The 19,487-nt window shown below is 56.4% G+C and overlaps 1 protein-coding gene and 1 long non-coding RNA gene across 4 annotated transcripts; one reads left to right on the top strand and one right to left on the bottom strand.

Annotated features, from left to right (window-relative positions):
* Positions 1-107: 107 nt before the first annotated feature.
* FHOD1 (formin homology 2 domain containing 1) lies at positions 108-19,080 on the bottom strand. Of its 3 annotated transcripts, XM_058441097.1 has the most exons (23): positions 18,268-18,477; positions 17,328-17,542; positions 10,066-10,172; positions 9,619-9,683; positions 9,093-9,160; positions 8,915-9,020; positions 8,747-8,841; positions 8,370-8,481; positions 8,189-8,283; positions 7,953-8,096; positions 7,680-7,828; positions 7,271-7,447; positions 5,089-5,204; positions 4,390-5,000; positions 2,782-2,937; positions 2,376-2,558; positions 2,149-2,268; positions 1,907-2,068; positions 1,322-1,512; positions 1,035-1,227; positions 785-947; positions 512-709; positions 116-437 (listed from the first exon to the last, which is right to left on the bottom strand). In XM_058441097.1, exons 1-23 carry the CDS (start codon positions 18,377-18,379, stop codon positions 355-357), a joined length of 3,621 nt encoding a protein of 1,206 aa, XP_058297080.1. In that variant the 5' UTR covers positions 18,380-18,477; the 3' UTR covers positions 116-354. The 3 variants fall into 3 exon arrangements, with proteins under 3 accessions (XP_032013514.1, XP_058297080.1, XP_058297081.1); XM_032157623.2 differs by lacking the exon at positions 17,328-17,542 and having other exon boundaries at positions 108-437; positions 18,268-19,080; XM_058441098.1 differs by lacking the exon at positions 1,907-2,068.
* LOC131383848 (uncharacterized) lies at positions 9,084-14,370 on the top strand. Its single transcript, XR_009214224.1, has 2 exons — positions 9,084-9,169; positions 14,251-14,370. It is a non-coding gene; the product is annotated as an uncharacterized LOC131383848 (long non-coding RNA).
* Positions 19,081-19,487: the final 407 nt, after the last annotated feature.

A 19,487-nucleotide genomic window follows, 5' to 3' on the forward strand; every position in this document is an offset into this window, starting at 1 on the left:
GATGGCTGTGTGGGTGATGAGGGATGAGGCAGGAAAAGCTGGTCCTATGGGATTTCCCTCCTGCTACAGACCCAGCCTGGTGGGGACCCTGAAAGAAGAGAAACCTGTTGGATTAGCTAAGAAAATTTTATTTTGCTCCATGAGTTCAAGGAGCTCACACACATGCACATGCATATGCATGCGCACACACACACACACACACACACACATGCACACACACACAGCTAATACTGCTCAAGGCATGGCTCCTGGGCACGGAGTTCTGGGGCCAGAATTCTGCTCGGGGCCCTCCTCACTCTGTCATCTCCTGCACTGCAGTCCAGGGTCCAGATAGATATCCGGGATACAGCACCTTCACACCTCCAGGCCAGGACCCTTGCTCAGTCCCAGTGCCTGCACCAGGTCATCTCCGAGCCCACTCTTTAACGTCCGTCTCACTGCAGGGACAGAGCAGGGTTGGAGGGGGTTGATGGGGTTCAGGTGGGCAGTAGGATTGTGGGGAGTTACTTACAAGACTTGCGGTTGCCACGGGAACGCTTGCGTTCCTTAGCAGCTAAGGCACGAGGACTGCTCTTGGTCACTGACTGCACCAGAAGGTCCATGATCTCATCTGATGTATCACTGGGTAAACTGGAGCCTGGGGGTTCTTCTGGGGATGCAGTGGAGGGCCCCACTGTGGGCATGATTGGGGAGCTGCTCTGGACCATGCCTGAGGAAGGCCAGATAGGAAAGTCAGGCCAAGGTGGCCCTAGAGCCCATTCCCTACAGCAGCTATGGGCCTCACCTCTGCTGCGGCGATTGTGTGTGGTGTCCTCAGGCCTGCTGGTCAGCAGACTCTTCATACTAGCATGACTGTCAGCATCTCCCCGGCCTGGCCCGCTGCTCACTGCTACTGGAACAGAGGGGTTGCTGGGGGCTTCCCCAGCCACACCTGAGAACTTCTCTGTCTGGAGAAAGAAGAAAGGTGAACTGGGAGGAGTGAAGGAAACCAAGGAGGTGGCAGTCAAGACTAAGAGACCTGGAAGGGCGCCCACCTCAGTGATCATGCGTCCCCGGGTCTTGTTGCGCTCACGGCATGTGGCCCGCTTCTGCTGCTGCTGTAGCACTCGTTCCCGGCAAGTCCGATACTCAAGCGCAAATTCCCGCAGCGTGTGGCAGAACTGCGTGATGCGCACTTCACGGGCCGCCTGCGGGGTGTAGCCCAGGTAGAGCAGGAAGGCATGGAACCTAGGCAGGTCAGAGTAGGGAGGGACAGTGAGTCCTGCTTATTGTCTGAGGGAGGGTGGTGGCCGTCCTGCCTCTCTTGGGTCCATGCCCCTACCTATTGCAGACACGGCGGTGCACTATCCTCAGCATGGCAACACGGCGGGCACACTGGGCCAGGAAGTGGGTGAGGCGGGCACGCAGGGCTGGGGCCAGCTCATGCTTGGCCAAGCTCCGCAGGCTCTCCTCGGCTGCCCGGCTCCGGCGCTCCAGCTGCCCCAGGTTCTCAGTCAGCTGTTCAAAGTCCACCTGAGAAAGCAAGGGGGTGCACATACTGTCCCGCCACACCCTGTAGACAAGACACGGCCCGAGGCTGCCTCTGGGCCAGACTGGCCAGCTTGGGCTCTAAGGACACAGACATCCAAAAGCTCATAGACTAGTGCAAGAGACATAAATCCATTTGATGTGAATGGGGAACAGAAGGTATATTGGGGGAAGTGGCAGTTAAACAGACCCAAAGACTGAGTAGGTGTGGCTAGGCCAATAGAGGAAAGAGCATTTCTGGCAGAGGGCATAGCTCACACCCAGGTGGCTGGAGCAAGCCCTGGCACAGCAGCCCAAATGGGGAGAAGGGGGAGGAGCCAGGCCCAGGAAGCAGCGCTCCTGCCTCGTCCGGCCTTGGTTGATTCTGGCAGGTGCTAACCTTGGCACAGCGAGTCAGGGCAGGGATTTCTGAATAGAGGTCGGAGGACTCAGGCCGGGTCTGGAGCACTAGGGAGCAGAGGTGGTGTAGCAGTGATTGTCGACGCACCGTGTCCTTCACCTCCGACACCTTCTCCAGGTAGCTCAGCTCAAAGCCGCTGCTCTGAAAGGACCCTTTCTGAGCCTGGGCCTGGTTAGCTCCAGAACCCTGACTCCCCCTAGTCCCCATGTACTCTCACTCACCTGGGAGCCATTGAGGAAGTTGCCCACAGCTAGGAGGGTAGCCAGGATGCAGCGGAAGGTGGCATTCTGTACGAGCTGTTCCATACCCACTTTCAGGTCAAACAGTGGCTCAGCAATTTCCTGGTATGGGAGACCAGGGACTCTCAGACTACATGGTCATGATGCTTACCTGTCCCTACTGTCTGTCCCACTCCAAGACCCAGGTACCCGCTCCATGACCCAGGTACCCGCTCCATGCTGTCATAGTCCAGCTTGAAGGCCCAGAGTTGTAGACGAGCAGCGAGGCCGCCAATGGAGGCAAGAGTCATCAGGAAGTTCTCGGCTGGGCCCAGGGGTATGTCAGGGTTGGCCAGCTGGGCTTCCTCAATCTTCTGCTGCTCTTCCTCCGTGGGCATCATGGTCAGTAGCTTCTGAGGATGTAGCCAGAGCCTGACATGGCCCCCTCAATGCAGGCCTGAGGCCTGAGGCATTGGTCTTGACCCCTCCCTCAGTCATCTAGGGGAGGCCCCAGAGTCTGGGGACTGCCCTGCAGAAATGCCAAGCCCATGCCCACCACTGGAGGGACAGGAAATGCCCATCTACCAAAGGAGAAGGCCAGACCTCCCCCCCGCACCCATAGCTGGGTGACCCCACCTCAATGCCATCCTTGCTGACAGCAAATTCATCAAAGTTGAGCAGGGCAGCCTTAATGACATGCACAGGTGGCAGTGTGGTTAGGCCAATGTTGATGGCGTTGCTGCGCTTGGGGTCCAGCACTGTGGTCATTGTCCGGCGGCCCTCTCCAGCTTTCTGCATGGTTGGGGGAAGGGCAGTGTAAGACTGAGGAAGGGGGCCTGACGCGGTGGCTCACGCCTGTAATCCCAGCACTTTGGGAGGCCAAGGCGGGTGGATCACGAGGTCAGGAGATCGAGACCATCCTGGCTAACATGGTGAAACCCCGTCTCTACTAAAATTACAAAAAAAAATTAGCTGGGCATGGTGGCAGGCGCCTGTAGTCCCAGCTACTCGGGAGGCTGAAGCAGGAGAATGGCGTGAACCCAAGAGGCAGAGCTTGCAGTGAGCTGAGATCATGCCACTGCACTCCAGCCTGGGTGACTGAGCAAGACTCCGTCTCAAAAAAAAAAAGACTGAGGAAGGGACTAGCTGGGACAGCAATCTCAGAGGGTACTCCAAGGCCCTCCTCTAGATTGCCAAATGGTCCCACAACTGACAAACTGGCAACCTGGGATGTGTAAGGCATGGGGATGAGCTTAGATTCTTTTGAGACAGGGCCTGGCTCTACCACCTAGGCTGGAGTGCAGTGGTGCCATCATAGCCCACTGCAGCTTATCTTCTGGGATTTTCCTGCCTCAGCCTCCCAAGTAGCTGGGATTACAGGTGTGTACCACCATACCCAACTATTTTTTTTTTTAACTTTTTTTTTCCGCCTCCCAGGTTCAAGCAATTTTCTTGCCTCAGCCTCCCAAGTAGCTGGGATTGCAGGCATGAGCCACCATGCCTAGCTAATTTTCATATTTTTACTAGAGATGGGGTTTCACCATGTTGGCCAGGCTGGTCTCAAACTCCTGGCCTCAAGTGATCTGCCTGCCTTGGCCTCCCAAAGTGCTGGGATTACAGGGGTGAGCCACCATGCCCGGCCAATTTTTTTTTTAACATTTATTTTTATTTTATTTATTTAGTTATTTTTGAGACGAAGTCTTGCTCTCGTCCCCCAGGCTGGAGTACAATGGCGTGATCTCAACTCACTGCAACCTCTACCTCCCGGGTTCAAGCGATTCTCCTGCCTCAGCCTCCCGAGTAGCTGGGATTACACGTGCCCGCCACCACGCCTGGCTAATTTTGTATTTTTAGTAGAGACGGGGTTTCGCCAGTTTGACCAGGCTGGTCTCGAACTCCTGACCTCAAAATGATCCACCTGCCTTGGCCTCCCAAAGTCCTGGGATTACAGGCATGAGCCACTGCACCCGGACCAACTTTTAGTAGAGATAAGGTCTTACTATGTTGCACAGGCTGGTCTCAAACTCTTGGATTACAGGCGTGAGCCACCATGCCCGGCCACGTTTAGATTCTAGTTGGGGCACTGCCGATCCCTTGTTAGGAGACCTTGGACAATTTCCTACTCCTTTCTTTGCCTTGGTTTCCCCATGTGGGAAGTGAGTGACTAACTCCAACAGGTCAGATCCTTAAGCTCTGATTCCCTCCAGCCTCCCTTAGGGCTACTTTGCAGATGAGTGGATTTACCTTGGAGGGCAGCACCTCTTTGGCACGAGACTCAAAGAGGTGTTCCAGCCGGGCAGTGTCCACTGAGACAGGCTCCAGTGAAGCCCAGAGAGTGGCGCAGGGCCCAAAGCGGCTTGCAGAGACTCCATGGCCCCCAGCCAGCTTTAGCTCACGCCAGAAAAGTTTTACTGTCTTCCTCTTGGTGGGGAGGGCTGAGCTGTCAGGCACTGAATGGGGAAGAGGGGCAGCCAGAGGTAGAGGTGGAGGTGGTGGGAAGGGGCCTTTGATGGGTGGGGGAGGTGGAGGTGGGGGAGGTGGGGGGACTCCCAAGAGCAGAGGCAGTGGGGGTGAGGGAGCTGGGACCTCTTTCCCAGCCTCCACAGACTCTACATTCAGCATGTCCTGGTCTTCATCCTCCCCTAGATCTGAAAAGTCCAGGTCCCCAATAGAGAGCTTGGGTGCACGGGTAGGGAGCTCCCAGATGGGCTCAGCCTTGGGGCTTGCTGGTATCAGTGGCTCCTTGGGCTCTGGCTCAAGGCTTCGCTGGGCCCGGAGCAGGACACAGGGGGCAGGGCTCTGGGGTGTTCTGGGTGCAGGGGCTGTCTCTAGGGAGTCCCAGAGTTGCCGGGCATCTAAAGAAAGGGAAGGAGCTGTCAGTGCCATGCCCCTGTGGGGCAACAAAGCAACAGGCAGGCTCTGCCTGCTCACCCACCTACTCACCTGGGTGTCCATCCGCCTCATTGGGCATGGCCCCGGCCAGTGTCTCTGCCCGGCCCTGGGCCAGTGCAACCTGCTTCTCTGTTTCTGCTGCCGCCACATTCTCCAGGAACCGGGCTCTGAGGGAAGGTGCTTGTCAGTGACAGCATCTGACACACCCCAGCCCAGGTGCATATGCCTTGCTGAGCCCCTGGACACCACCCCCAAATGCAGGCACACACAGACACACGGGGAACAGTCCATGCGCTGAGCAGACCAGAACCACGCCCCCCAAGGCCAGCCCCTCTTCAGTCCTCCACATCTGGGGAGGATTACTACCAACCCAGCATTCCCAGGTGAAAATACAGGGAGAAATTCTACTTAACATCTAACTTGCAACCTCGTTCATGTTCACTGTCCTGATTTTTTTTGGTTGGTTGTTTTTTAGAGACAGGGTCTCACTCTGTCAGTCATCCAGGCTGGAGTACAGTGGTGTGATCATAGCTCACTGCAGCCTCACCCTCCTGGGCTTGACCCTCAGCCTCCCAAGTGGCTAGGACTACAGACATGTGCCACCACGCACAGCTGATTTTTTAATTTTTTTGAGGAGACAGGGTCTCACTATGTTGTTCAGGCTGGCCTTGAATTCCTGGCCTCAAGCAATCCTCCCACCTCAGCCTCCTGAATTGCTGGGATTACAGGTGTGAATGATGCACTCAGCCGAATTTTAAAAAATTTCTTTGTAGAGATGAGATCTTGCTATGTTGCCCAGGCTGGTGTCTTGAGTCTAGACAAGGACTCTTAGAGCAGGGGAAGGGGATAGCTGTCCCAATGGGCATATCAGGCTGTCCCTCCCATGGCATGTCTGGTAGCTTCTGGGAGCCTATGCCCAGGAAAGGGCCTGGTAAACAGGCCAGGTGTGGTGGCTCACGCCTGTAATCCCAGCACTTTGGGAGGCAGAGGTGGGTGGATTACTTGAAGTCAGGAGTTCAAGACCAGCCTGGCTAACATGGTGAAACCCTGTCTCTACTAAAAATACAAAAATTACCCGGGTGTCGTGGTGCAGGCCTATAATCCCAGCTACTTGGGAGGCTTGAACCTGGGAGGCAGAGTTTGCAGTGGGCTGAGATCGCACCACTGCACTCCAGCCTTGGAGACAGAGCAAGACTCTGCCTCAAAAAAAAATAAAAATAAAAAATAAAAAAGGATGTGGTAAACAGTGGGCCCTCAGTTTATGCTGAAATAATGGGTGCAATCCATTGTTTCTTTTCTGGCCCCTCCAGCCTCTGTCAGCTCTCAGTGCCTGCCTTTGCCTCAGCCTTAGGTTATCCCTCCACCCCGACACCACACACCACACAGCACCCTAGGTCCCCTCCCTGCTCGCTTCTGAGCTGAAGACATGGCAGAATGAGCCTCAAGTTGGGTGTCCACATCCCAATCTCTGGCTGCTAAGGTGTTGCTATTGAAGCACAGGGACCACTGTGAACCCAGTGAATTGGTTCCCAGTGCTTAGCCTTCGGGTTACCAAGGAGGCATATGTCTGGGAGAGGATAAGCCTGAGTCCCCCAGCTTTGGTTGCATCAGGTACGTGGAACCCCTGCTGGGGGAAGCAATGCTGAAGCCCTGAGCACATGGCAGGCCTGGCAGGCCAGCCTCTGTACTTACTCCAGCCTGGCCTGCCCAGGAGGGGACTGGGGGACGGGTGGGCTCTCAGGGGCCCTGGGTAGGGGGGATGAGAGGAAGAGATGGTAACTGTGGTGTCAGCTCCGTGGTTGCTCATACCCACACAGAGCTAGGCAGTGATATTGGGGTTCCTTCCCAGCCGCAGTGGGAAGTGGGGGAAGGTATGACACGAGGAAACTGGAAGTGGAGGAGAGAGACTGACGTGGAGCAGGACAGGGTGCTGGGGAAGAGACAGAGGCAGAAGAACAAGGGAGTGACAGATAGGGGGCGGGAGACATGACAAGAGGCAAAGACAGGCAGAACGTCAGAGGAGACAAAGGAAACCACAGGAGGAGGAGATCCAGTCAGAGCCGAACCCCACCCGCTGGCAGTCACTTACCAAACGGGAGCAGTTTGGTGAAGTCTGGAAAGAGAGAGAGAAAGCACGCGTTTGGGCAGAGGAGGCTGAGTGCCCATGGAGGGGCGCAAAGCAGAGGGACAGTGGGAGAGAGGACTCCAGGGTGGCCTCTGTCTCCCTACTTACTTGTAGATGCTCCTCTCGCTGGAGGTGTCAGCTGAGGGTGCCACAGAGATGGTAGGAAAAAGGTTCACTGAAGCTTGGAGGCCGGAGGGAGGGCCCACAGTGCTGGAGGCGGGGCCTGTCAGCAGGGCGGGGCCGGTGGAAGAGGTGGGGCCTACCGGTGAGGCGGGGCCTGTGGGGCTGAAAGCAGGGGCTGTCAGTGGGGCGGGGCCTGAGAGGCTGGAGGCGGGGCCTGTCAGTGGGGTGGGGCCTGCGGGGATGGAGGTGGGGCCTGTCGGTACGGCAGGCCCAGTGGAGGAGGCGGGGGCTGTCGGTGGGGCGGGGCCTGAGGGGGTTGGGGTCAGGGCCTGTCAGCTCACTGGGCCATACCTAGTAGATCCACCCTTCCCCATCTACGGAGGCTCATACTTACCCAGGTTCCGGGGCACGCGCGGGGCAGCCCCCGCCTTCCAGAGAACGGCGGCTCCTCTTGCCCTCCTCAGAAGAAGGCTTTCGTCGTTCTCGCCGCCCACCGGCGCCTGGGACTTCTTCGATGTCTCCATCCTCCAATTTCAGGGCGTTCTAGCAGAGGCGGACCAGGATGTAAGAAAGTGGTTAACGTGCATGCAGGTGGGGTGGGGCGCTGGGGACTGCGCTTCTCTCTTCCCTCCTTCCAATCCCCCTCAGAGCGTAGAGCCCGGCCCACCTCGTAGAGCACAAGCTGCGTGCGCAGGTCGACGTCAGTGCCTGCAGTACCCAGGTGGCGCTGGACCAGCGCTTCCATGCCCTGCTGCTCCAGTGCATCCGTCAAATCGTAGAAGGAGTCCTGGTCCGGGAGCGCCGCCAGCGTCTGGAGGGCGGGGATAAGAAGGCAAGGCTGAGGTTGGTGGGGAGGTCAGGAGCCTGAGCATCCCAGAGCTGGCACCCAGTCCTTGGACACACCTTGTTGATGAGGGTGACCGTGTACACCAACAACTCAGGGTCAGCGCCATTCTTCTCCTCCAGGATGGACACAAAATTGGCCCAGGGAGGAGCACCTACCACACAGAAAGTGGAGCAGTCATGGGGGGACAGGTAGGAGAGAGGGCTCTGAGCGGTGGGGGAGAAAGGGACAGTCTCTGACCGGTGGTGCTGGCCACAGAGTTCACTGCACGGATGAACAGCGGTGCGTTGTTTTCGGAGTATTCTACAAACACCAACAGCAGCTTCAGGGCTGTCTTCACCACCAAGCGGGACTGAGGAGAGAGGTCAGCACATATGAGTGGGGCTTAGGCCAGACCTGTGCCAGCTGTTGCTGGGGAAGGGGAAGGGTTGCTGGGGCTGGACCCAGAGAGAATCTAGGCAGAATGACCCTGGCCCTAGGCCCAGGCACTGAAGTGCCTTATAGGCTTAGAGAGGCCTCAGACTTACTCCCTTCCAGCCCACTTTGCAGAACAGGAAACTGAGGCCCAGAGAGAAGCAATACGCAAAGGGTATAAGGCTGGGTGGAGAGCCACTTACCAGGCTGGCACACAATGTGTACAGCCACTGAATAGTCTCACTGTGGGCCACCACCCCTAGCATTCCATCCACAAAGAGCATCAGCTGGCCGAGCGCTGGGGACACAGGGATGGGCAGAGTCAGCGAGGGTCACTGGAGCAGAGGTCATGGGAGAGGGGCGGGGCTGACCTCTAAGGATGTAGCTCTGGTAGTTGTGGTCAGCAGCAGCACCCACACGGATCAGGCAGCTCAGCCCCTCTGAATGCACGAATTCAGGCACCAGGTCTTTGTCCTCCTGGAAGCACCATGGGGGAGTTTAGGGAGGCTTGGGCTACACACTTACCCCCATCCCACTGCAGGGCCTCACCTGGAAGATCTGCTTCAGTGAGAAGAGGGAGCGGCGGAGCTCAGGACCACTGGAGCTATACAGCTTTTCTGTAAAAGGTAGGGTATAAAACCCTCAATGGGACACACTCACTGTCTTCCTCTACTTGGATACAACCACAACTCTCCACCAAAGAATAGTCTTTTATATATATATGTTTTGGTCTAAGAGACAGGGTCTCACTCTGTCACTCAGGCTGGAGTGTGGAGTGCAGTGGCACAGTCATAGCTCACTGTAGCCTCAAACTCCTAGCCTCAAGCAGTTCTCCCACCTTGACCTCTCAAAACACTGGCATTGCAGGCATGAGCTATGACGCCTGGTCTGTTCTAACATTCTTGAATCCCCCTCCACTCCCACCCTGGCCCTGGAAGGAGAGGTCAGGATAGGGAGAGGAAGGAGCACATCCAGCTAAACCTACTTTGCTCACTGTTCAGCACAGGCCTGAAGGTGAGCCAACTGGGCTATGGGGAGGAGGTGCTGCTGGACACGGATGCCCTCACACACTCACCCAAGATAGCGTTGACCCTCACAGAGAGCTGGGTCCGAAGGATCAGCGTGGGCTTCCGCCCTTTGCTGGAATCAAGGATCTCTGTCAGCAGCTCCCAGCCCATCCCTCAGCATTCCTCCCCACAAGCCAAGGGAGCCAAAGACCTCCCCATGCCAGCCCCAGCCCAGCTTGTTCCTCCCAGCTGCTCCTCCAAGGACCCAAGGGTTGGTCGGACAAGAGGGGGTTGGTGCAAACACATGTATCTCAGGTATGTGGGAGAGCCCCTGACTCCCACCTTGGGCAGCAGGTAACACTGGCCAGGCTCTAGAATTCCCCTGGCACACTTCCCTGGGGCAGGAGGTGACCCATGGCCCAGGCTAGTGATCGAGTGTCTCAGCTGCTGACATTTGAGCCAGCCCCTGGCAAGGGTGGGGGTAACCTTGCCTCCCTGGCCCCATTAGTTCTGACCTGATCTCTTCATAGAAGCCCTCCAGCATCTCCCGCTGCTCTTCCAGGGACAGCTCGGGGTCCAGGTAGTATCCAGAGGGAGACACTTGCAGAGCACAATCCTCCAACTGGGGGCAAAGGGAACAGCTGTGAGACTGAGGAAGAGGTGGCAGGGGAATGTGTGAAGACCCCTGACCTCTTACCTACCACTTGAGGGGTGGCAGAGAGACACAGGGTCTGCACTACAGCCGTGCATTCCTTCAGCGGTTGCTTCTCAAGCGCCTACTATGTGCAAAGCCCGTCTGTGTCAGGCACCAGGCTTTCTTGGCCTTTGTTTGTACCATCTCCTCTCCTGGCTGATACCTACATATTCTTTAGGTTGCTATGCAACCCACTCCACCCTGTGTGTATGCTCCCCTCCGAGACCTTCCACACAGCATTCTAATATCCGAGCCATTGGTCTCCTCTAGCTGCATTCTCTGCTTTCAGGCACTCCATCTGTCTTGCTCCCTGCTGTATCTATAGAGCCTGGCATAGCACCCGACACACAGTAAGCACTCACTAGGACTTGTTGAGCTAATAAACACAGATGAGGAAGGGGAATGAAGAGAAGATAGGAGGCAGTTCCTGCCTTCGAGGAAGCTCACAGCCCTATGGGGTGATAAGCTGTAGTCACAAAGCATTAAGCCCCAGAGAGAAAGTGTTAAGATGGCTGGGAGGTGCAAACCCACCCGGGAGAGTGTGTCTGTGTGTGTTTGTGTCTCGGTGAGTAAGAGGGTGAAGACAGAGTCTGATCCATAGACTTCCCAGTCCCACCAGATTTCAGGGTCTTTGCCCTCCCCCAAAGTGGGCTACAGTTACAATGGTCCTAGCTGGACCTCAGAGACACCCAAGGGGCCTATTAAAAAACAAACTTTAGGCCAGGTGTGGTGGCTCACGCCTGTAATATCAGCACTTTGGGAGGCTGAGGAGGGTGGATCACCTAAGGTCAGGAGTTCTAGACCAGCCTGGCCAACATGGTGAAACCCCGTCTCTACAAAAATACAAAAATAAGCCAGGCATGATGGCAGGTGCCTGTAATCCCAGCTACTGCTGGGGAGGCTGAGGCAGGAGAATTGCTTGAATCCAGGAGGCAGACGTTGCAGTGAGCCGAGATCATGTCATTGCATTCTAGCCTGGGAGACAGAGTGAGACTCCATCTCAAAAAACAAAACAAAACAAAACACTTTAGAGTCTGACTCAGTCTACAGTAGGACCCCAAAGCCTGCCTTTGTAACAAGCAGGCACATGCTCCATCCACGTGTCCATGTTTCCCTCCCCGGGCTCTCCTCCCCCACCACAGGGCATGGCACTTAGCCCCTTGAGAAGTGCCTGTAGAGAAGCCTGAGGGAGGTGACTCTTGTGAGTCGGAGGGTGGCACTCTACCTCTCCCAGACACCTCCCCGCGTTGCACAGTGCAGGTATGCAGGTTCAGCAAAGTCTCCTTGACTTAAGTGGCTCTGGCCCTTGAGATGCCTTGGCCCAGGGAGAGCCCACCTCTGGAGAGGCAGGGGGTATTCTGGTCTCCATCTTACTGGGCATGTCAATTCCAACTTTTGTCCTGCTGTTTGGTCTGCCCTGCCCTCTTCTGGACCCTACCCAAGGGCTTCCAACTGGCCTTGGTCCCCTGAAGAAAAAGGGAGTCCAGCTCCTGCCCCAACCCCCACCTCCGTTTAGCACCCCTTGCTCCTGCCTCGGAGCCTGACCTGGCTCCTTCCCCACAGTTTAGCCTGTGGGGCCCTTGGATGACCCCCCCACCCCCGCCTGGGACCTGGGACATAGGACAAACACTCCAGCGTGTTCTCTGTCCCACTTCCTGCCTGGCTGCCTGCCCTCCCCAGGGTGCCTTGGGCGGGCCTGGCCACTTTCCCCTCCCTGGGAGCAGAGTCATCTTCTCCAGGGCCTACTGGGAACAGGCCTGAGAAGGGGCAGCAAGGCCTGAGGGCTGGGGTATCTTGTCCAGGGCCAACTCAGCTGAGGGCAACCCACATTCCTCCTGATCTCTTCCCACACGGTGACTCAGCAGCCTACCACCCTACCCCCATTCAGGCACAGCCACATCTCCCTCCCTTGGCCTGGAAGATTCTGGGACCCTAGAAGAACACACCTACCCCAGAGCCACCCCCCGTCAGGGATCCCCTCGAATCACACACATATAGAACAGCTCATTCTTTGAACATTCATGACCAGGCTGGTTTCAGATGCAGAGGACCTAGGAGGAATCAGATACTGCCTCTGCCTTCCCTTCCTTCCAGCCCAGTGGGGCATTCGGGAAGACAGACAGACTTGAGTCAGAAAAAGCTCACGGCCGGGCACGGTGGCTCACGCCTGTAATCCCAGCACTTTGGGAGGCCGAGGCGGGCGGATCACGAGGTCAGGAGATCGAGACCCTCCTGGCTAACACAGTGAAACCCCGTCTCTACTAAAAATACAAAAAATTAGCCGGGCGAGGTGGCGGGCACCTGTAGTCCCAGCTACTTGGGAGGCTGAGGCAGGAGAATGGCGTGAACCCCGGGGGTCGGAGCCTGCAGTGAGCCGAGATCGCGCCACTGCACTCCAGCCTGGGCGACAGCGAGACTCTGTCTCAAAAAAAAAAAAAAAAAAAGAAAAAGCTCACAAATGAATGTGGAATCACAACTTTCATGGGTGCTAAGAAAGGGGAGGGGCAGAGTGCTATAAAGATAAACAGGAAGGGAAAACATGTTACACCTGGTAACTGCTTACACACCCAGGTATAAGGTCAGGTATGCACTGGCCAACACAGGCCAAAGCAGCACAGACCCAGAAAGGTCAGGCATACCATGCTGTCCTGCTTCCTTGCATGCTGTAATCCCAAGAGAGCAGAGAATATCCCTCTCATTCCAGGACACCTGCATCCATTTGGGGAAGGGTCCTGAAGGTTAAATGGTCCACCTTCTTTTTTTTTTTTTTTTTTGATATGGAGTCTTGCTCTGCCTCCTAAGCTGGAGTGTAGTGGTGTGTGATCTCGGCTCACTGCAACCTCCGCCTCCTGGGTTCAAGCGATTCTCCTACCTCAGCCTCCCAAGTAGCTAGGGTTACAGATGTGCATCACCATGCCTGGCTAATTTTTGTATTTTTAGTAGAGGCGGGGTTTCGGCATGTCATCCAGGCTGATCTTGAACTCCTGACCTCAAGTGATCCGCTTGCCTCTGCCTCTCAAAGTGCTGGAATTACAAGTGTGAGCCACTGTGCCCGGCCAATGGTCCACATTCTCTAGCCTCCTCAGCCACTTCACCTGTCCAATCCTGCCAGGGCCCTATTTCTGGGGAGAAGGTCCAGGGAAACAGGCAGTCCAGTGCCTTCCAGGACAGTATCTCCCCACCCCCAGCTGTCTGTCCTGGGTGGAAGTGTGGGGTGGTAGGCTAGAGTCAGGCAAGCAGCAAAGAGCAGGAGACTTCCTGCCAGCAGGATGGCACTTGTCCCTCACACCCCTGGCCCCTTCCTGAGGTCACCCTTCTGAGAGAGCCAAACCTCTGGGCCTTGTTTCTCACACCCTGGGGCTGGGCCAGGCCTGAATAAGCCCAAACCCTGGTCCTTGCTGACAGGGCTTAAGGTCAGCACGTAGTATGGGCCCACATCCCTGACACCTTCCTGGCTCTTGTCTTCCTCATTTCTCTGGTCTCTGTCTTGGGGTAGAGTCTTTCCCCCATTCTTCCCAGGCCCAGCTTCTCACGTTGGCCTCCAGCCCACCATTCTCTTGACTCTCTAGGCTCAGGCTTTTCTGGCAGCCCAAAACCAACTGGTTATGTATGGTTTTATATGCCGGCCCAGGGGACCATGGCGTCTACTTCTCTCTCTCTTTCTAGATATCTATCTACCTATGTATAATATATAGATACAGATCTATAATATATAGACGTCTATAGATATTGATAATTTATATATATAGCTATATATCTATTATATATATATCTAGACATCTATTACATATATCTATTATATATTATATATATATACATTTTTCCCGCTTGTTTCTTTAGACTGTCTTACCCAATATTTTTAATAACAGTGTAATCAGGTAAGACTGAACATACCAGAACAAGGTACAGGGAAGATGGAAAAGAGGCAGGATTATAGGCTGAAGGGCTTCCGTTTTAGAAAATAATTGGTTAACTGCCTCTTTTGTCTCCTTTCCTATAAACACAGGACCCTGTGTTCTGAAGACCCTCCTTTCCTGTTATCGCAGGTCTCCAACTAGAGTGTGACTTCCTGAATGAGATGACAAGGATGGGCCTTGGGGAGGGAAATACACTTTTGTTATCTTTTCTTATGCTTCCTCTGTGCCAGGCACCAGGCTGCCTCTTTCTTTTCTTTTCTTTTCTTTTTTTAATAGAAATAGGATCTCACTATATCACCCACAGTGTTCTTGAACTCCTGGCCTCAAGCAATCCTCTGGCCTTGGCTTCCCAAAGTGCTGAGATTACAGGCATGAGCCACCATGCCCAGCCTGAGCTGCCTATTTAATTTGATTCTACCAATAATCCTTTTACAGATAGGGAAACCAAGAATCAGAAAATCAGCGCATTGCCCCAGGGTGCACAGCCAGGAGCCAGGGCTAATTGACCAAATCTTGGGCGGATGGGCCCTGGAAATGCTCCAAGGAACCTCGAGGGGAGGTGGAGTGAGGGCTGGGGCCAGGAGGATTGCCAAGAGCTGAAGACATCCTTAGTTTTCTGGACTCTGCAAATACCCCAAACTGGTCCTCCCAGTTCCAGTAAGGGAACATCAATAGACACACGCACCCCGTACAAGCTAGGATAATAGTATCTACCTCTGCCAGGACCTAGGTGTCAGTGTCCCTCACCAGTCTACAGCTCAGCCACTCTGTTCCAGAACGACCAGCAGAATGGATAGACCAGCCCCAGGGGAGGCTAGGAGGAGACCAGGACTCATCCCCACACCTCAATTTTCTACAGTCTCCCAAAGGCTCCTGAGATGTAAAGAGGCTAGAGTGGGTTGGGGTAGGGTCAGGAAACATTCCAGGACAGAGCTACCCCTGTCCTACTCTGATTTTTAGCCATAGCTAGGGAAACAAAGTTGCTAGTAATGACCAGATTTCTAGGGCTATCCCCACTGACAGGAGGAGAGGGCTTTCCTGGCCTTTGCAGCAGAGTCAGAAAAGCACCCCAGGTCCCCCTACCCGGAGCTCAGGGAGAAGTCAGTGCTATACCAGGTGTGGTAGGGCCTTGGGTATCAGGGAGAGGCTCCTGAGACACTTCCCAGAAGGGAGGGTAGAACTGGGAGGCTCTAGATTAGGGACGAGATACAAGGCCAGAGGGACACATTCTCCCCTGGGGCAAAGGCAGGTCCCTGGGCTGGGGGAATATTTTGGAGGGGAGGAAGGCACTTCTGATTTCTCCCGGGGACACTAGGCCCGGCTCAAGGCACTGTCAAGCTCCCTTCTACCAACCAGGGCCAGGAGATGAGTCAGAGGCTGTGGCCAGGAGCTTCCTCCTAGTCTAGGAGGAAATGAGCAAGGCTTTCTGAGATCTGAAAGCTCTTTAAAAAGGAAGCCCCCAGGGGAACTCTAGGGGCTAAGCTTGGCCCAGTGGGGTGTGTGGGTGGAGCCCCAGGGAGAAAGAAGGCTGGCCTCTGTACATCCCCAGGGAGGGGGGTCATCTGGGATGATCAGGGCCAGTGCCCAGGGCCAGTACCGAGAGGAGGACAGAGGCCACTTGGCTGTGTCCTGTCCTCTGCTGGACAACTGTACATAGGATGAAGCAATGAGTAGAGAACCCCTTCCTCTTATTTCTGCCCTACAGCTTGGGACAGGGATGCCCCAGTTTCTGGGCCACCTCTTCCCTCTAGAGGGCCAGCAAGACAGGCCTGAGTCATGTCTGTGACTCTGGGGCACCCACTTATAGGACTACGGGAGGAACCAGCTGTTGACATTTCCTGCAAGGAGGGGCCCTGCTCCCCCTCGCTCAGCTCTCTGATGTCCCTGTCCCTGCCCTATTCTCAGCCCCTGTTCCTCCAGCCTTCTATTCTGGGGCTGTGGTCATAGTTTATATTTGGGTTGAACACATCACAGTGCATCTGACCATTCCTGGCAGAGTTGCTAGCCCCAGGGAGTCCTGGCTTCTGGCATTGTGGTAACCTAGTGTGCCACCTCCGTATCCAAGTGGGGGAGGGGAGGCAGTCCTCAGGTACTCCAGGTGGGAGAACATGAAATCAGGGAGACCAGGAAGGACTGCATTGGGGATGAGGAACTTATATTCTCCACTGGAGCTCAGTAGTGTCCTCAGCTAAGGAGCAGGGAACACAGAGCAGAGCACCTGGTGGGGTTGGGTGGGGACACAGGTCCCATGAGAGGGAGATAGAAGGAGTGGTTCTGAGCCTCTTTCTTGCAGCTGACTTCCCAGGCTTGCCCCTAGTTGGGAATAGGTATGTCAAGGGGCCAGGCACGGTGGCTCAAGCCTGTAATCCCAGCACTTTGGGAGGCTTAGGCAGGCAGATCACCTGAGGTTAGGAGTTTGAGACCAGGCTGGCCAACACGGAGAAACCCTGTCTCTACTAAAAATACAAAAATTAGCTGGGTGTGGTGGCGCACACCTGTAATCCCAGCTATTTGGAAGGCTGAGGCACGAGAATTGCTAGAACCCGGGAGGTGGAGGTTGCAGTGAGCCAAGATAGCCCCACTGTACTCCAGCCTGGGAGACAGAGCCAGAATCCGTCTTAAAAAAAAAAATATCGGGGGGGTGGTGTCAGGGCTAGATCCAATCCTTGAGTTGCAGGATGAGAGGAATACAATATTTTCTGTAGTGCCGCACCCTTATTTCAGGACCCAGACTTTAGGAGCCTGGAAGCGGGAACCAGTCTTAGTTCAGCACTCCTGTCTTCCCAGCCCCCATCCTGAATGGGAGGTGGCCTCCAGCTGCACACGCTTCTTCCAGGCACACCTCAATTTGACCCTTTGAATAGGGCAGGACAAGCGGGGGCTGCGTCAAAACTCTGTTTTGCTGCGTCAAAACTCTGGCGGTGAGCAGTGTGCTGCATCCTTCCAGCCATGGCCTTGAAGCCGGGGTTCTGGCCTGGACACGTGCCACTCCCCAGGCCAATAGTCTCACCACCCCTCCCGCCAGCGCTCAGAGGCGGGGCTGGCCGCAGCGCGAGGAATGCAGGCTGGGGGCCCGGGGCACATTCCAGGGGAGACCCCAGGCCCAAAGGGCAAGTTTACTCAACTCGGCGCCCAGCTGAGGCTGGGAGCAGGGGAGGGCACCCACCGCGACTCTCTCCTCTTCCCCAGCACTGGAGGCGGCCGGGCTGGTGGGGAGCCTGTGGGGGTGGTAGTGCGCCTTCCAGAGTCCTGGCCCGGAAACAGCGCGCCGGAAAGGGCTGCTTGCTGGGGGCTGACGGCGGCGAGAGGGAGGGGTGAGGAGGTAGGCTGGCCATCTGGAAAAAGGCCTCTTTCCGCACTGTGCACAAGTCGGCTTCGGGGCTGCAGCAAAGTAGGGCAGGCCGGCGGTTTAAAATTAGCCCGGCCCTGCCTCTCACTTCCAGGCGCGGGCAGATGGGCGGCGAGTGTCCGGGGGTGGGGGCGGGAGCGGTGACTCAAAGGGCTTTTCCACCCGTGCAGCCTTCTGCGCTCTGCGGATCCCGGGCCAGACCGCTTCGCGGGGACTCCCCTCACCCCGTGAAGTCTCTTCCTGGCCGGCACTCCCATGCTCCCATTGACCTACAGGGTCAAGCCCCAATCCAGCTTCCTGACACCGCAGGAAACCTCTGCCACCTCTAGTAGCCCGCCTCGGGCCCGCCTCTCCTCGTGGTCCCGCCCCCACCTCACCTGAAGCAGGTGGAAGCTGGTCCCTCCCCAGCTCCGCCTCCAGGGTCCGCTACAGCCCAAGCGGCTACCGTCACCCTGAGCAGGGAAGCCACCCTGGCAGACGGACGGCGAGCGGAACTCGAGCACCTCCCCAGGTGCGCCTAGTTCGAAGGGCAATCAGAATGGCGGAGCCAAGTTCCTGACACCCCTCTTCAGTTTCCCCTCAACTTGAGAGGGGACTCCCCCGCAGGCGGGGCAGAGTGGACCCTGGGACCCCAGCCCAAGACTTTTCCGGAGGAGAACACTCGCTCCAGCATCTTCCCGCGGGGCACCTCCCACCAGCTTTCATGGCGCCCACCCTGAACCCCCGATCGCCCCAACCTTTCTCCGGCCCCCCTCACCTTGAGCGGCGCTCCCAGCAGGCGGTGCACCGCGGGTATCTGCGCGCCCAAGGGCAGCGCCCCGTCCAGGCTGCAGGTCGGGGCCCGGCGCGGCTCCGGGAAGTTGGCACATGCGAAGGGGTCGGTGTCTTCCAGGTACTGCACCCTCACGGTCACCACTGATACTGGCTCTCCGTCCCCGCGGTCTTCCCCGCCCGCCATGGCTCCGCGGCCGGCTAGCGCAGCGCGCCTCCGAGTCCCGGCCCCAGTGCAGCTTCTACTCAAAGCACACTGTAGCTCCGCTGTGCGGGCCGGGCCGGACCGGACGCGGCTGGAGGGGCGGGGCCAGACGGAGGCGGGGCCGAGGAGGGGGGTGGAGCCAAGATTAGTCCCCGAGTGCTAGCGAGGAGGTAACCACTGCCGGAGGCGGGGCCGGCGCTAGCCACTCACAGGGCCCAATGGGAATCCCGTTAGTTCACTGGCCAGGAGGGCGGGAAAAGCCGAGCTCGCGCCCCGCCTTCGAGAACGCGCAGAAGGCGGGGAGGCTTGCTTTGGTCTGGGGGTAGTGAGGCTGCGTTCTCTTTGAGGGGTGTTAGGGCAGATGGGGCAGAAGTTTCTTTAGATAGTGGCCGTCCAGGTATCTCTCAGTTGAGGGACAAGATGGCCTTCATCCCTTCCATTTGAGGGATGAGTGCCTGTGGTTTCCTCATTTAGGGAAAGCAGTGAGAGGGGGTCCCTTCAATTTGGAGCAAGAAGTGAGAATAGATTCCACCCAGTTTGAAGGAAGAGGTGGGATCAGTTCCCTTTAGTTGTGGGAGGAAGAGGGAAGCATGCCCTTCAGTTTTCTGGGAAAAGATTGGGATGAGTCAGTTTGAGGGGGCAGATAGAACACGTTCCCCTCAGTTTTGGAGAAGAAGTGGGATGGGTGCCCCTCAGCTTGAATGAAAAGTGGAGACGGTTCTCCTCTGTTTGGGGCGCTATGAGCCGAATGCCCCTCAGATTTGGAAAAAGTTGGGTGCATCTCGCCTAGTTTGAAGGGAATCAGTAGTGTGATTGAAAGGGAGGGCCAGGTGCCCCTTGGTTTGGGAGATGAAGAACAGCCTCCCTCTTCGCCTGGCATGAGCTGGGCCAGTCTGGGCCTTAGGGTTTCTGGGACGTTGGGGGCAGCGTTGTCCATCACTGCTTTGGGGAGCGTCCAGTGCGCGTGCGCAGCTCAGGTCCGGGCGGGGGCCGGCGGGGGG

Source organism: Hylobates moloch, unplaced genomic scaffold (assembly GCF_009828535.3).
Source record: "Hylobates moloch isolate HMO894 unplaced genomic scaffold, HMol_V3 SCAFFOLD_6, whole genome shotgun sequence".
Taxonomy (NCBI): domain Eukaryota; kingdom Metazoa; phylum Chordata; class Mammalia; order Primates; family Hylobatidae; genus Hylobates; species Hylobates moloch.